A 14728-nucleotide genomic window follows, 5' to 3' on the forward strand; every position below is an offset into this window, starting at 1 on the left:
CGAAGCAAACAGGAAAGCTGCGCAGGAAGGAAAGGCTGGAAGAAGCTTGGGGGGCACTGGGGGTTCGACTGCGTGGGTTTAAAGTTAAACTTTTGGCAAGTTTGAAGCTTCTTGGCGCTCATAATGTAATTCGAATTCGCACGTAAATGTGAAGATATTACCTGCGACCTGTGCCAAAGTAGGTTTTCTGAGTTTTGGTTGGAATTTCAACTCGAGGGAATTAGTATGGCACTACTAAGGACATCCTATAAGTACAAGCAGTTTCTGTTTTATATCTCTACCTGATGTCTGCAAAGCGCGCCGGGAGTTGCAGCCAATGCACGCCCCGATCGCTGCACAGTCGCCCCGCCCACCACGTAAGCCCCTCCTCCTGCCCCCCTCACATGCAGCGTTGGCTGTCGTTGAGCCTGCAAGACCAAAATTGTGTCTGCGCTGTCCGCATATTCCCTTAGTCCACCGATCCAGTCCGTCTCCGTCAGGTGGCACACTCCTCCACCCGGTGGACTTGTGCGACATACTTCTCAACCCCCCTCCAAGCACGTGCCCCCCCCTCCCCCCGCGCTTTTCTCCTTCTTCTTTCCCAGTCTCCTCTCCGTGCCTCCCGACGCGCGTTAATCTTTCCCCCGGCCGTTATCCCCGCAACTCTCCCCCATGACTCTTCCCAAGTGCCCTCAGGGAACGAAGTCTTCGCCCCCCGGGCGCCACTCGCGGTGCCCGCGCTCGGTTCTCGTTCTGGCTCTGTTCACACTCACACTACCCGCGCCCAGCTCCGCGTTCAGCCTCGCACCGGGAGACGCGTCGGTCCTGCGGGGACGAAACGGCTCCTTCTTCGGATTCTCGCTTCTGCTGCTGCGAGGGACCAGTCGGATGCGATGGTGAGGTTCGATCGGCCTGTCCGGGGGGTATCCACCAATATCATATCGATAACTCTCCATTTGGGATATCGCATCCATATACCGTAGCCTAGAAATCATACCTGTCCATTATTGGGCTTTATATGCGGACTGTCACGTGTTCATCCACCTGAGGTCCGTTCATCGGACGTCTGGATCCAGTCCGGGGTCTCTGCGCAGGGCGTTGTCCATCAGATGCTCCGTGATCACATTGGGAGTTTCATGTCCATTCATCGATCGGTCCAATTAATGATGGAAGGTTTAATTAGTCTCACGATGGTCTTGTTATCGTTGCTTTCCCCATCAGGGTTGTGCTGTAATCGAATCCGCGAGACATGACTCGGTATCCGTTGATGCATCTGGGGTAGTCATCGGTGAGCATCTGGAATACCGCTTCACTAGTACCATGGTATGCATTAATGGAATAATTATTAAAACCGATCCAATGAAAGTATGAAACACTCTTGACCTGAAGGTCTTGGGTTTGGAATCAACTGCCAGAGGGATGCTGTGCACATGAGGGGATCGCATCTTGGAGCATCACCATTTTGCAAGATTTAGCCGGCTGTCTTATCACCTGGTGAACCTTAGGTGTCCTAGATTGCTCTATGCAAGCTTTAAGAGAGGAAGTGAAGGAGGAGAGGGAGGGGAGAGAAGGAAAAGGAGGGGTGGGGAAAGAAATAGGGAGAAGGGGAAAAGACACTTGTGGAAGTGTCAATGTTCCGATTGGTTACTAACTTTGCCATGGGTTACTTGGCCTATTTAATATTTCATTTACCGTAACCCGATAAGTAACTTGGTCATGGGTTACTTTGCCTATTTTATATTTCATTTCCCGTAACACGATTAGTAACTTGGGCATGCGTTAATTGGCCTATTTAATATTGTCGTGTGACTACTCTGTAGTGAACACCGCAGAGTGACATGGATGACCAAATGAGCTTTACTCTAAGGCGTTCAATCGAAGAATGACGGTATGCTTTACACGCGAGGGAAAGGGGGATGACAAACTTACCTGGATGGCTTCCACCTGACTTCTTCGCACCTGGATAAATCGACTCAAACCGACACGGAATTAAAATGTACAAATAAACAGGTTTAATGAAAATATATGCCAGCAAACAAGAAAATGCATGACAAGACTAATATCTTAAATGGGACGTCCCAATACAGACCCGAATACAGACAAAGGGAAATATAAAAGAACGAAAATATATGTGTGTTATTTATTGGGGGCACTTAGCTTCGAGTTGCTCTTGAACCTCATCAGGAATCGTCAAAGATCGTCACAGGCCTCTACGTCCTTGCGCGCGAAATCGCAGGCTGCACGGCCCGTGGGCGCGAACTCGGCCGCACCCCATCTGTCGCTCCAGCTGCGCTTGTCCTCACGATCTCGTTCACAAATACCAACACCAAAGCCAGACGATGCAAGGAAGTCCAGAGCCTCCACCGCTCGTTGTCAAAACCAGGACTCGAGAGACAAAGAAGAAGAGCGGAAATCAAGAGGGAGAGTGAGGGAAAGCCAAGAGGAGAAAATGTCGGCAGAGCATTCTTTTATACTCAAGGCTCTGACGTTATCCGTGCCTGCTCCACCAATCCCATAGTCCCATCTTAGCCGTCCTTGCGCCAATCAATCCCGGACCAATCACTGCTCTTCGGGGTGTAGCCCCACGGTCCTGCCTGTGCCTGTGTGCTCACCAGGTCGGTGTTATCAGCGGTAGTGCTCAATGTCCTGCTTCCGGTTGTTTTTTACTTAGGGTGGTAAATGCGCGATTTCCTGGCCAGGTGTGTACTGCATGTGTCATAAGGAACAGAGGGAAAATTACAGAGGCCATTACATACAGGGGATTTACCATTAATCCCTAACTAATTAACATAACCCCACCCCTCGTGATGGGAACGAAGATACGCTCTTCCACGACATACGGTCTACCGGATCCCTACTTACATAAGGGTTTCTTCTTCACGACAGTCGGAGCACACTACCTATGCAATTCTACCTGGAATAAGGTATTGCCTACCCCCTACAAAATGTAACACAGCCCCCGTCCCCCCCACCCCCGGAACCGTAGCCCCCGCAAGGTTCACTGCAGGCATTACCGTTCCAGTCTTAACACTTACCGACTCACACTTAATATAGGAAATAAATCAGGAGGGCTGCGGGAAGTGAGCTGTAGCTACTTACCTTTTCTCCTTAACATTCTACACCCCTTAAGCAACAATGCACATTTCAAATATTTACAAAACTTGAAGTCCTTGCTCCTAACTCCTGGGGCAGGAAGCAAAATGTCGAAGCACACAAAAACCTACCTTAACCACAAAATTTATTGCAAAAATGCAAAAAATTCAATCAAACATTTGTACAACCCCATCCTACAGACCATGTCCCCTGGTGGATGCCACAATACCCAACGTTGCCTGCGGAGCCATCCCAATGTGCCCCAATTTTCTGTGGGGCCTGTCCTGGTGTTGCAGGTGAGTGACATGGCTCGGTGAATTTCTCCCACATTCATTCACACAAATCCCATAACTATTCACACACATTTCAAAAATCATCAAAGCATGTATTTCACCCCTCTGCAAGACCATGGTATGGATGTCATTACACATGTGTGTGATCCTCAACTAGGCAGCGGGGAGGTACCGTACAAGCAAGATGGTGGGGGCGCTTCAGGCTGTGGTGCCCGCAGTCCAAAAACAAGTTGCCTGACTTACGACTTCTTCACACCCCCCCCCCCCCCCCCCCTTTAACTCTTGGCCCTGTGACAGCCAAACAGCTCCTTAAGCTGTCGTCCCGCTGGGGAGGTCTCCACACCAGGCTTCATCGCCTCAGGCTTTCACACAGCCTCACTGGTCGCCAAGGGTCTCCATACCCCAAGGCGCCCAACCAGACCCCACCGCCGACGGGCTCCCAATTTCCAGACACCACTGGCTGCAAAGGGGCAATTACCGCAGAGGGGGCCGCAGTCACCGCTCCTCCAGAGCTTGATCCGTACCTGCGGACACACACCTTCCCCAACCACAAAATCCACAAAAACATTTCCTCCCCCGCTGCCATTCAATTCTCAACCACATATTTCCATAAAAAGATGTCACAAAAAGATGGTGTCATGGCTTGCTTACATGTGATTTCCCCATATTCACATTTCAAATCTCCAAACACAATTCCTTTTCCATTCTCCCAACCACACAAAAACCTCGACACATAAACAAATGCCACCCACAAGACACTTTGTGGCACACATTCCAATCCCCTCACTGGTAATGCCATCACTCTCACCCGCTCCCCATTCCAAATTACTCATGTCCCAATTTACATGAGCAAGTACCGAACTCCGGGACAGTACACATCAAAGCGCTTACTTCAAGTGCAGGTAGTTGCAGGTTGGTCGGGTCCAAGAGTGCCATCCACCCTACCGAATCCCAAATTCCCATGGAGCCAATCAATTTTCCCAAAATTTCCTTTTATCCTGGCAAGTACGTGGATCCGCCACCTCTGGTGCTCTTTACTACACTAATAAACTTGGCTACGACAGCTCCGTCACTCTACCGTGCAAGAACCATCGGGATAAGTGGAGCAGCCGAAACACCAGGAGACTCTCATCAAATCTCAGAAGACTCTCATCGGACTCTCATCGGACTCTCATCGGACTCTCAACGGACTCTCAACGGACTCTCATCAGATTCTCATCAGACTCTCATCAAACCTCAAGAGAAAGACAACTGCTTATAGAGTCATCAATTTGCTTGGTGGCCTGGTGTTGTGGGTCAGGCCTTGTTGCATTTCCCATAACTGGTGTGGGTTTTATTCCCCAATGGCTGCCAAACGAATCGTCTTACCAGTCAAAACAATTTTCTCAACAAACTCAGATGATTTAAGCATTTTGTTTCTTAAAACTGGTGTCGAGGCTCAGAGAGTAAAACAATAGAGGGCAAAGGGTCAACTGACAAAGGTGAGCAAAGGTATAACTGCTAGGCCAGAACATGTGGATGCACCAAAAATCAGACTCGGTCGTGTAATGGTTAGAGCGGCTGGGGGTAAGGAGAGATGCAAGAGGGTGGGAGGTGTCGTTGTTTTGTATGCAGCCCGTGGCTGCTGGTTGCATCAATTTTCTGGAAACATGGGTGTGCTGCTGATGCAGTAACCATGATTCCAGTAATCTGGTACTCATTTTGCCGACCTCTGAGGGATGACAGGTTGTGTCAACCCACTTGGAGTTATTTCAACGGAACGACAGGGGCTCAAACTCAAGACCCTAGGATCGTAAGCCAGCCAGCCACCTTAACTGGTAAGCCAACACCAGGATTAGAGTGGGAGTAGGTACACTCGTATAATAGATGGTAAAAGACTACAAGCCTACCTACCTACCTACCTACCTACCTGACTATGATGAGCGATAAGGAAACCGTGAAGAGACTCGGCCTCATTTTCCAATTTCCCAATGGCAGAGGCCCTGAGATTGTATGGCCTCGTGGGAGGCAAGTTAGGAAGCAGCAGGCCCAACCCATAAAGGGAATGGAACGGCACTCCATGATACTTCATAGGAAGGTTTTGTGCACCATTATAAATTGAGGATAGCTCAGGAAGGACTTGGTTCAGTAAATAATTCCAACACGGTGGCGGCTTCTGACGCATGTAAAAAATGATCCGACCAAGATAGATTATGGTGATTGTGAGGTCAAGGCAGCTCCATCAAGTTTAGCGCTCCTATAAGGTAACTAAAGAAATAAATTGGCGATGAGGCGAGCCAGTCATGCAGGAGGGATAAGGTGAGAGTGGGATACCTTCCTAAATTGAAGGACATGTTGCAGGTAAATGAGCAGCTACTTTACTATCAGGATCGATGGAGCGGGCTGCTGTCACAGATTTCCTGAAGGATGGATGAGGAAAAGCATCCACAGAGTGAAGTTAACTGCGAAATGAGAAATTGGATTTTACACTCTCTGCTCTCTCTATGCTTTGCATTGTCCCCCTCACCCCACACAGAAAGGGTCCGCCATCAACCTCCTTCTGGTGAATCTCCCAAAATCCAGAATCACTGCTCACCTCCACTCATTTGTTCCTCTTTTTCCTACCTATGGAACCAACTTCCACATTTTCTTCAATATCATTCTTCCCTCCAGGTCTTCAAGACATCTCAGATCATCTTTCATCCAAAACTATGATCTTTTCTACCTTTGTTAACCCACCCACCCCGAAGACCACCTCATTCCAAATTTCCAGTTTTTCCTTCCTGAGAGTTTGCTTCTGTATCCATCTTGTCCACCTCGTGCATTCTTCCCTACCCCGCTTTCCTCGCCACTTCCCTTATTTGTCCAAGTCTCCCTATATTTTGTCCTTCAACTCTGCTGTTGCTGTTTCGCCCCTCTTTCTACTGTTCCTTTTGTCCTGTTGCTTCCTGATCCATTCAGTATTCTATCTCTTCCATGAGCCTCGAATATGTATACAGTGAAGAAAAGAGGTCATTTATGTCAATCAAGAACAGAAATTATCCCAGAATCTGGGAGTTGAAGTTGTCATCAGGATACCACACACAAACAAGGCATCGCTATGGAGAGGGACACAGATCCATGCATTTTCCATAGGAATTCTGGTGAGGCATGGGGTATGTGGAACACCATAGTACCGCTGGGTCTGTCAAGGTTATGCAAGGAATAACCAGGGAGAGAGAAAAACATATCCAGGACAACAAGGAGTTTAAAGACTTAGAGATCCAAGTTTTTTCCAAGGTACCAGCTCAAAATCCGATGAAAATGACACATTGGGATATTTAATGTCCACATCGCAGACAACAGTCAGATTCATTTTTTCTTCCATACGACAGTGTGCTCTATAATGCTGGCACACCAGACCAAATTATACTCCACCCGGCAGAAAGTGCCGGGATCTTCAAACACATTGGCAGCAATGATGACCTGACTATAGTCAGATATTTGTTAAGGATGCAAAGGTGAAAGTATGAATGTACAAACAATAAAAAAAGAAACAAATGGAAAAATAATAACAAGGGCAAGCCCGATGGGTTATTTCTCGGCAGGAAATGACCACTTGCCCAAATATACAAGATGTCCTTCCTGGGTAACAGGAAGTTACAGACACAAAGCGATTACTTATCTTGTAAAGATGTGGTGTTTACTTCAATGGAATGCCACTCAATTTTCGCCTATTGCTTTCTCAGTTCATTTCCTTGCGAGCTGAGGCCTGCGCCAGAGTTCCAATGGTAGGGGATGAGTTTCGAGACGAGTTTGTTGATGATGGAGCAAAGCTAAGCCTTTCTTGTTTAAGGGTTGCAATGTTAGTACTTAGTGATAAGAAAGAAATGTTTGGTTTCGATAAGTATGGTAAAGTTATCATTTGGATGTAAATGGTACAGAGTGCATGATTTCCATGTTACAAATCGACTGACAATTTACAGGCAATGACCATTGGACAATCACACCTGTGTCCTATCCACTTTCTACTCCCTTGATTCATCCATTGACTCTACTCAACACGTAGCTAGTTTTACTAAGATCTACATTGCATTTACTGATTTGAAATACCGTACTAGTACACCCACTCTTTATGGGAGCGGCATGAAGGGTCATGCTATTATCCTCTCTGGGGTATATGGATTACAGTAGATCTAGGGATGGCGTGTTTGTGGTTTATAATATTTTTTACTTTCGGTATTGCTGCCCACCGTTAATCTCTATTACGTTAAGACCGCGCTTGTCCAAAGAGGAAAATCCCCTTGAGGAGAGCAGACATTATTAGTACTAGTTACTAGTGAGATACCGGTGCTACGCACGGGTGGGAGGCCAGAAACAAACACGCAATGCAGATACGGCGAATGCTAAAGCATGAAACCAATAAATTCCACATTCCTGTAACACCTTCAGTCGCACATCAGACATGGACAGCAAGATCGTGAAGGACTTCCATGAAAAACGTACCGGTGCGCAAACAAACGGGTACGTTCACGTATAGAAACATCGATCGTGGGTCCGTGGCGAATCTGCATATGGCGATCCGTGAAGTTCACGTTTAGAAAGTGGAAACCATCACGGCATTTCGTCATTCACTTGAACTCGATATCTCTTTTTTCATTCCAATCAACAACTCCAATCACAAATTAATCACAAAATAAACTTTTAACAACATTGTTAATGTTTCCTTCATTGTAAAAACTACCAAGTGAACAGTTAAAAGGAGTTTGAGCCGATAGGTGTTACGGCCTCGGCAAGATCGATGGAGACAGCGATCTGTTAGCGTATACACCGCCCAAACAGCTATGTGGAATTCTCTCATGTAGAGATGAAACCCACGTCGTTTGAACTTTGGCCGAGGTCATTATTTACTTTTAATGATGTTTATATACGAATCAAAAAGAAGATAATTGGTTTTGGGTCATCCTTTCCGCATATCTCGTGGGATTGTGAGTTGGAGAGACGGCCGTGATGGCGGGGAGGGGGTTGGCATTCTCTCAAACAGGGATTCAACCCATGTCCTTATAAAAGGTCATTGTCCGAGGTCACCGAGTCCGATCGGTGCAGCTGTGCAGCGATCGATGCAGCCGTTTGTGCGGGCACCCAGGAAAATAACGTTATGCGGGAGTCCAAACCTGAAAATGCTGGAGGCCAAAGCTGAAATTGGAAAAACAATATGGCCTATTTTACTCCAGGAGATCCCAGGATTACCCACCAAAAATATCGTTGCGATCCGTTCAGCCGTTTTTGCGGTACCTTCGAACGGACGGATGGACGGACAGACGGACGGACAGACGGACGGGCAGACAGACGGACGAACATTTGGTGAATTATAGTAAGATTACTGTTTTTTCGACTTGCTCATCAAATCTATCCATCCCAAAAAAAAATTCCATCTCTTTCAGTGCCTCTTTTCTACATTCCCTAAACTCTCCTGCACTCCATCCTCCCTCCAGCATCCTTAAACGTATTTTTGACTCGAAGGTCACAAGAAACTCATTTTGCAATAAATGTTCGTTTCCCATTAATCGTACACTTTCGAAAATCCAATCTCACCCCTCCCCTCCAAATCTTCCCCATAACCCCTCCCATCCAAATCTTCCCCATCACCCCTCCCCTCCAAATCTTCCCCCTTGCCACTCCCCTCCTAATCCTCCCCATCACCTATCCCTTTCAAATCTCCCCCCTTTCCCCTTCTCCCCTAAACTCCCCCCACACCCCTCCCCTCCAAGACTCCCCCCTCACCTCTCCCCTCCAAATCTCCCCCATATCCCATCCCTTTCAAATCCCTCCCCTTGTCCCTTCCCTCCTAAACTCCCTCCTCGCCCCTCCCTTCAAATCTCCCCACCCTCATTTCTTCTCAATTTTCCCCCTCTCACTCCCCCTCCTCAAAGTGTCCTCCCCACTTCTTCCCTCTTCCAACTCTCACTTCCATCTCCCCCAACCTTCTGCATCGCTCTTCCCCCTCCTCAAATAACACCTCATTGTGCCTCACCCAATCACCATCAAACCTTTTGTCCGCCCCATCCTTCCCTTTCTCCGAGCTATTCTGAAATCTCTGACACACCTTCAACAGCTCTCCCTACCTCTTCCACCTCTTCCACATCTTACCCTACCCATCCTCCCCCCTGTTCTGTATCCGATGCTCCCCCTTCCTCTTCATTAACGGTATGGACCTCAAACATCCGGGGCCTTCGTTCAAACTCAACTGATCTCTCCATACAGGTTGCTTCTGTCAAACCAGACGTGATCTGCTTAACAGAAACTTTCCTCCTTCATGATATCTCTGATTCCTTAGTATCTCTCCCGGGTTACTCCCTCCTCCGGTATGATAGACCTGAGCCTCGTCCTGGAGGTGGGGTTGCTATCTTTATCAAAAACTCTCTTCCTCACTCGCCCTGCACTGCACTCTCTCCACCTCACCCCCAGGAATACCTCTGGCTACGGCTTCCCCTTCGCTCCCACCTCTTGTTCATATGTGTGTTGTACCGTCCACCAAACAGTGATGACTCCATCTACATCTCGCTGTCTGATAATATGGACCAACTTCTGTCTACTCATCCTAACTCTCTCTTCCTCATATGTGGTGATTTCAATTGTCACCATGCCAGTTGGCTGGGTGTGGGTACCTCTCTCACCAGCCATGGCTCTTCAGCAAAGGACTTCTGCGACTCACTGGGACTGACACAATCTGTCAATTTCCCGACCCGGATCTCAGTCAACGGAGCATCTTCTCTTCTGGATTTGGTTATGACAGACTTCCCTGAAAATGTCTGCTGCTCTTCTTCTGCTCCAATCGGCTCATCTGATCATGTGCTTGTCAAAGTGGACATCTCTCTGACCATTCTCAGAGAGCCTCCTCAGCGTCGACGAGTCTGGCATTTCACTCAGGCCAACTGGCACGGTCTTCAAGCAGCCATCAATCATCTGGACTGGTCTCCCATCTCTACCACCTCTGACATCAACTCATCCTGGGAATTCTTCCAAAGTAAATTGCTCTCTCTCATGCACAGATTTATCCCATCTCGTCTTCAGTTGTCATACCCTTCCTCCCGTCCATGGTACACGGAATCTTGTGGTGAGGCTGTTGCCCAGAAACAACTTGCCTTCGTCTCCTGGAAAGCAAATCCAACGGAAGGAAATCTCATTTCCTTTCACAAAGCCAGAAACAAGTGTGTGTCTACCCTCAGGAGAGCCAGGAAACAATATCTCTCCGTTCTCAAGACCGAACTCTCTTATCTGTCTCCCTCTTCCAAATCCTGGTGGCGTCTGGTCAAATCTGTTTCTGGTGTTTGTTCCCCCTCCATCCCCTCCCTTACCTCAAATGGCTACACAGCTGACTCCGCACGTGAAAAAGCCGAATGCCTCAACTCTGTGTTTGCCTCTAAATCTTGTGTCCCAAACCCATCCCTCTCTGTACCCACCGTACCCAGTCGTACCCAGCTGCTCCTGGACTCCGTGTCCTTTCCTCCTCACAAGGTGGAAAAGTTTCTGTCAACCCTCGACTCTGATTCTGCAACTGGACCTGGCGGCATCAGCCCACGGGTCCTAAAATCCTGTTCTTCCGCTCTTTCACTCCCTCTCTCTGTTCTCTTCACCCTCTCTTTTGCTCAAGGTCAACTGTCATCTGCTTGGAAATCAGCCAACATCACCGCTTTGCACAAAAAAGGTACAAAAACAGATCCTAGCAACTACAGACCAATCAGCCTTCTCCCAATTATCAGCAAAGTCATGGAATCCATCATTGCTTCGGATATGAAATCTTTCCTCTTCTCCAATGGCTTGATCTCTGATCATCAATTTGGTTTCAGACCAGGTCACTCTACTCTGGACATGCTGCTTCTGCTGTCTCAACAATGGATGGAGGTCCTCAATGCCAAACAGGAAATTAGAGTTGTCTCCCTCGACATATCACGTGCCTTCGATACGGTCTGGCACACCGCTCTGCTCACCAAACTCTCCTCCTTTGGTTAGTGTTAGTTAAATCTCCCGTGATTAAGCCAACTCCAAGGGCCTTTCACTCACTCACCGCAGGCAGGTTGGTGGTCTTTCCGTCTTCTACCGACTCCTCTCCGGCCTTTCTCCCCCAGCTCTCTCTGGGCTCTGTCCCCCAAATATTCCTGCAGGTCGCACAAGATCTGCCTGCAACCCTCTTATGGTTAAACTGCCAAAATCAAGACTCTCTGCTCACCTTCACTCCTTCATTCCTCTTTTCTCCCACCTCTGGAACAAACTCCCTCACTCTCTTCAATCCCACTCCTCCCTCCAGGTCTTTAAAACGGCTGTTCACCACCATCTCTTATCTTCCCCAATCCAAAACCTTGATCTTTTCTACCCCCACTAATTTCACCCCAAATCCACTTTTTTGAGGTGAGTTTTGTCTTCTTTCCTGGAAGTCCTTGGTGTCCTTGCGTTTTATACCTATCCTGCCTCCCCCCAGGCCCTCTGCCTCCCACACATCTCCCGATGTCCCTGCCCTCAAATGTTGTGTTTGTGTGCTTCCTCCCCTTCTCTCCCCATCTTGTCGACCGCTCCCATTTTTATATACTTTGTTTACTTGTTTGTTTGATTTGTTTGTTTGATAAATGTTAGCTCTTTCACAAGCCTCGACTCTGTATACAAAAAAATAAAAATAATAATAATATTGTTTTGTAATAACATTAATATTATGCTATTATCACTAATGTTGTTATTAGCCCATACCCTGTGCAGCGGGTGATGGGGTATTGCAATCACTTATTTGTGTGCGTGCGTGCGTGCGTGCGTGGTGTGCGTGCGTGTGTCTGTCTGTCTGAGCTGTAACTTTTTTTTACCATTTGAGCTTTTCTCATCAAATATTCAACAAAGCTTTATTATGAACATTTGGAGAAGACAAATTAATCATTTTTGTCAAAGGTCAAAAGGTCAAAGGTCAGCATCACCTAAGATCATCAATTTTCATCCAATTGACCTGAAATTTAAATTTACCATTTGAGCTTTGTCATCAAATTTTCAACAAAGCTGTTATTATGAGAATATGGAGAAGAAAAATGAAGAATTTCGTCATAAGGTCAAAGGGCAAGGTTGCATAAAATCATTAATGTTCATCCGATTGACCTGAAATTTTATTAATGTTCATGTTGGGTCACTGAATTGGTTCACCAATCAAATGGTGGTAGCCAATTGCTTTTTTAGATCAAATGGGGGTTAAAGGTGAAGGTTGCATAAAATAGTCAATTTTCATCCGATTGACTTGAAATTTGAGCAGGTGTTGCATACTGGGTCACTGAAGCCTATTGCATTTGAGGTCAAAAGGTCAAGGTCGCCTAAAATTGTCAACGTTTTTGTATTTTCGTCGGCGGAGGCATTATGTTTTCGGCTTGTCCGTCCGTCCGTCCGTCCGTCCGTCCGTACGGTTAAACCTCGTTTTTCTCAGCAACCATATGTCCGATTGAGATGAAACTTTCAGGGTAGGAGTGACACCCATGCAGAATGTTTTATAATAATTGTGATGTCATAGGTCACGTGGTATGGCAGTCATCTTGGATTAAAAGCAAATAATAATTAAAAAAGTTTCTTAGAAACCGCTGAATGGAAAAATTGAAACATGGCACATTGTCAAGTACTCCCAATGGGGAACAAAAGCATGATAATGATGACATCATAGGTTAAGTGGTATACCAGCCAAAAATGTTTTAATCGATTCCTTATCCTAAAAATCTGAAATTGCATGCACATGATCTGTGACCCATTTGTATTGAAATATTAAATTTATGACATCATAGGTCACATGGTTTGGCAGCCATATTGGATTGAAGGAAAAAAAAAATTTATATCTCTGAAACCACTCACCCTATCTATGCGAAATTTTACAAATATCATCTAACAGCACTCTTGCATGTAGTTTGAAAATGATGATGTCGTAGGTCACGTGGTTTGGCAGCCATCTTGGATAGAAAAACTAACCTTATCCGATCAACACAAAACTTCACAAACATGATCCCCTAACCATACATATGCAGAGTGTACATTTTAAAGGTCATATGGCATGTGGTGTGGCAGCCATATTAGCTTGAAAGCCTATATTTTAAAAAATCCCTTCTCTGAAACTGCATCACCGATTGATGTGAAACCTGTCATGTCGGGTAAAAATGTGATGCTTGAGAACAGCTGAAGGGATTTAAATCACACTTGTTTATTTTTAGGACAGTGAACGATGGCATCTACCTGTTGTGGGACTATGCGGAGGCATATTGGCGACACAGTCGCATTGTTCTAGTTTTAGGTGTTTTTGTCATGTTTAGCATACGGAGGAAGAGGTAGGAATACAAGGAGGACATGGACGGGCTTTGCATTTTCAGATGCTTTATAGTTACCTTCGCTACCAAAGGTGGATGGAGGTTGTGTTTTCACCCCTGTCTGTCTGTTTGTCCGTTTGACTATCTGTCCAGTGTGAACAAAATATCTCAAAAGGTTGTGGACGGATTGGGACGAAGTTTGGCAGAGATGTAGCGTATGTGACACCGACGAAATGATTAGATTTTGGTGAACATCCGGATTCGGATCCAGCTACTAGAATTTTAAAAAGTGATTCTTCACCATTGGGTGATAAGGCCAAAAACGATACATAGCAGGATATCTCAAAAAGTTGTAGACAGATTTGGACGAAACTTGGTGGACCAGATGGTTGTCTGACACGGACGATTCGATTCGAATTTGGTGAAGATCTGAATATGGATTCGGATATGAGAATAATTTAATTCTCAAGTGATTCTTCACCATTGGGAGATCGGGCCAAAAACGATACATAGCAGGATATCTCAAAAAGTTATGGATGGATTTGGACGAAACTCGTTGGACAGGTTGTGTGTGTGACAAGGAAGAATCGATTCAATTTTGGTTAAGATCCGGATCCGGATCGAGCTAGTATAATTTTTTTAAGTGATTCTTCATCATTGAATGATATGGCCAACCAGGCGGAGGTATGCTCTCTACTGAGTGCCATTCTAGTTAGTTTTGTTATTAGAAGTGGCCTTGGAAAAAACCCATGATTAGCTATGTTAACACAGATATACACCTTAACACGGATTTTGCCCAATGAGGAAAACTCCCTTGGGAAGGAGGGCAAATGAAGTCGCTGCAATCTCCATCGTGTGACCCTTAGACCTTCTGTCATGTTTGGTTAAGATTGGATATATTGAAGGAGCTGGGGCTCCCACGTCGATCGGAAGAATGGACGCGACAAAAAGCTGGAATTCATCCGAGTTGCTTTATTCAAACCAAACACTCAGGCACTCTGAAAAGCCCGTTTACCAGGCAGCAATATATATACATATTATCCCGGAGCGTTTGCCCAGGAAAGGCGAGAGGGGGCGTGGCCCAGCGTC

The 14728-nt window shown here is 46.4% G+C and overlaps 1 protein-coding gene across 1 annotated transcript in view; it reads left to right on the forward strand.

Annotated features, from left to right (window-relative positions):
* The first annotated feature begins 383 nt into the window (after positions 1-383).
* The window catches only part of LOC137437995 (integrin alpha-9), an 89175-nt gene continuing 74830 nt past the window's right edge, over positions 384-14728 (forward strand). The window contains exon 1 of the mRNA XM_068132834.2: positions 384-875. Coding sequence (XP_067988935.2) covers positions 652-875 — 224 coding nt within the window. The 5' untranslated portion in view covers positions 384-651. The remainder of the gene's footprint in view (positions 876-14728) is intronic.

Source organism: Myxine glutinosa, chromosome 12, assembly GCF_964187855.1.
Source record: "Myxine glutinosa chromosome 12, kmMyxGlut1.1, whole genome shotgun sequence".
Taxonomy (NCBI): Eukaryota; Metazoa; Chordata; class Myxini; order Myxiniformes; family Myxinidae; genus Myxine; species Myxine glutinosa.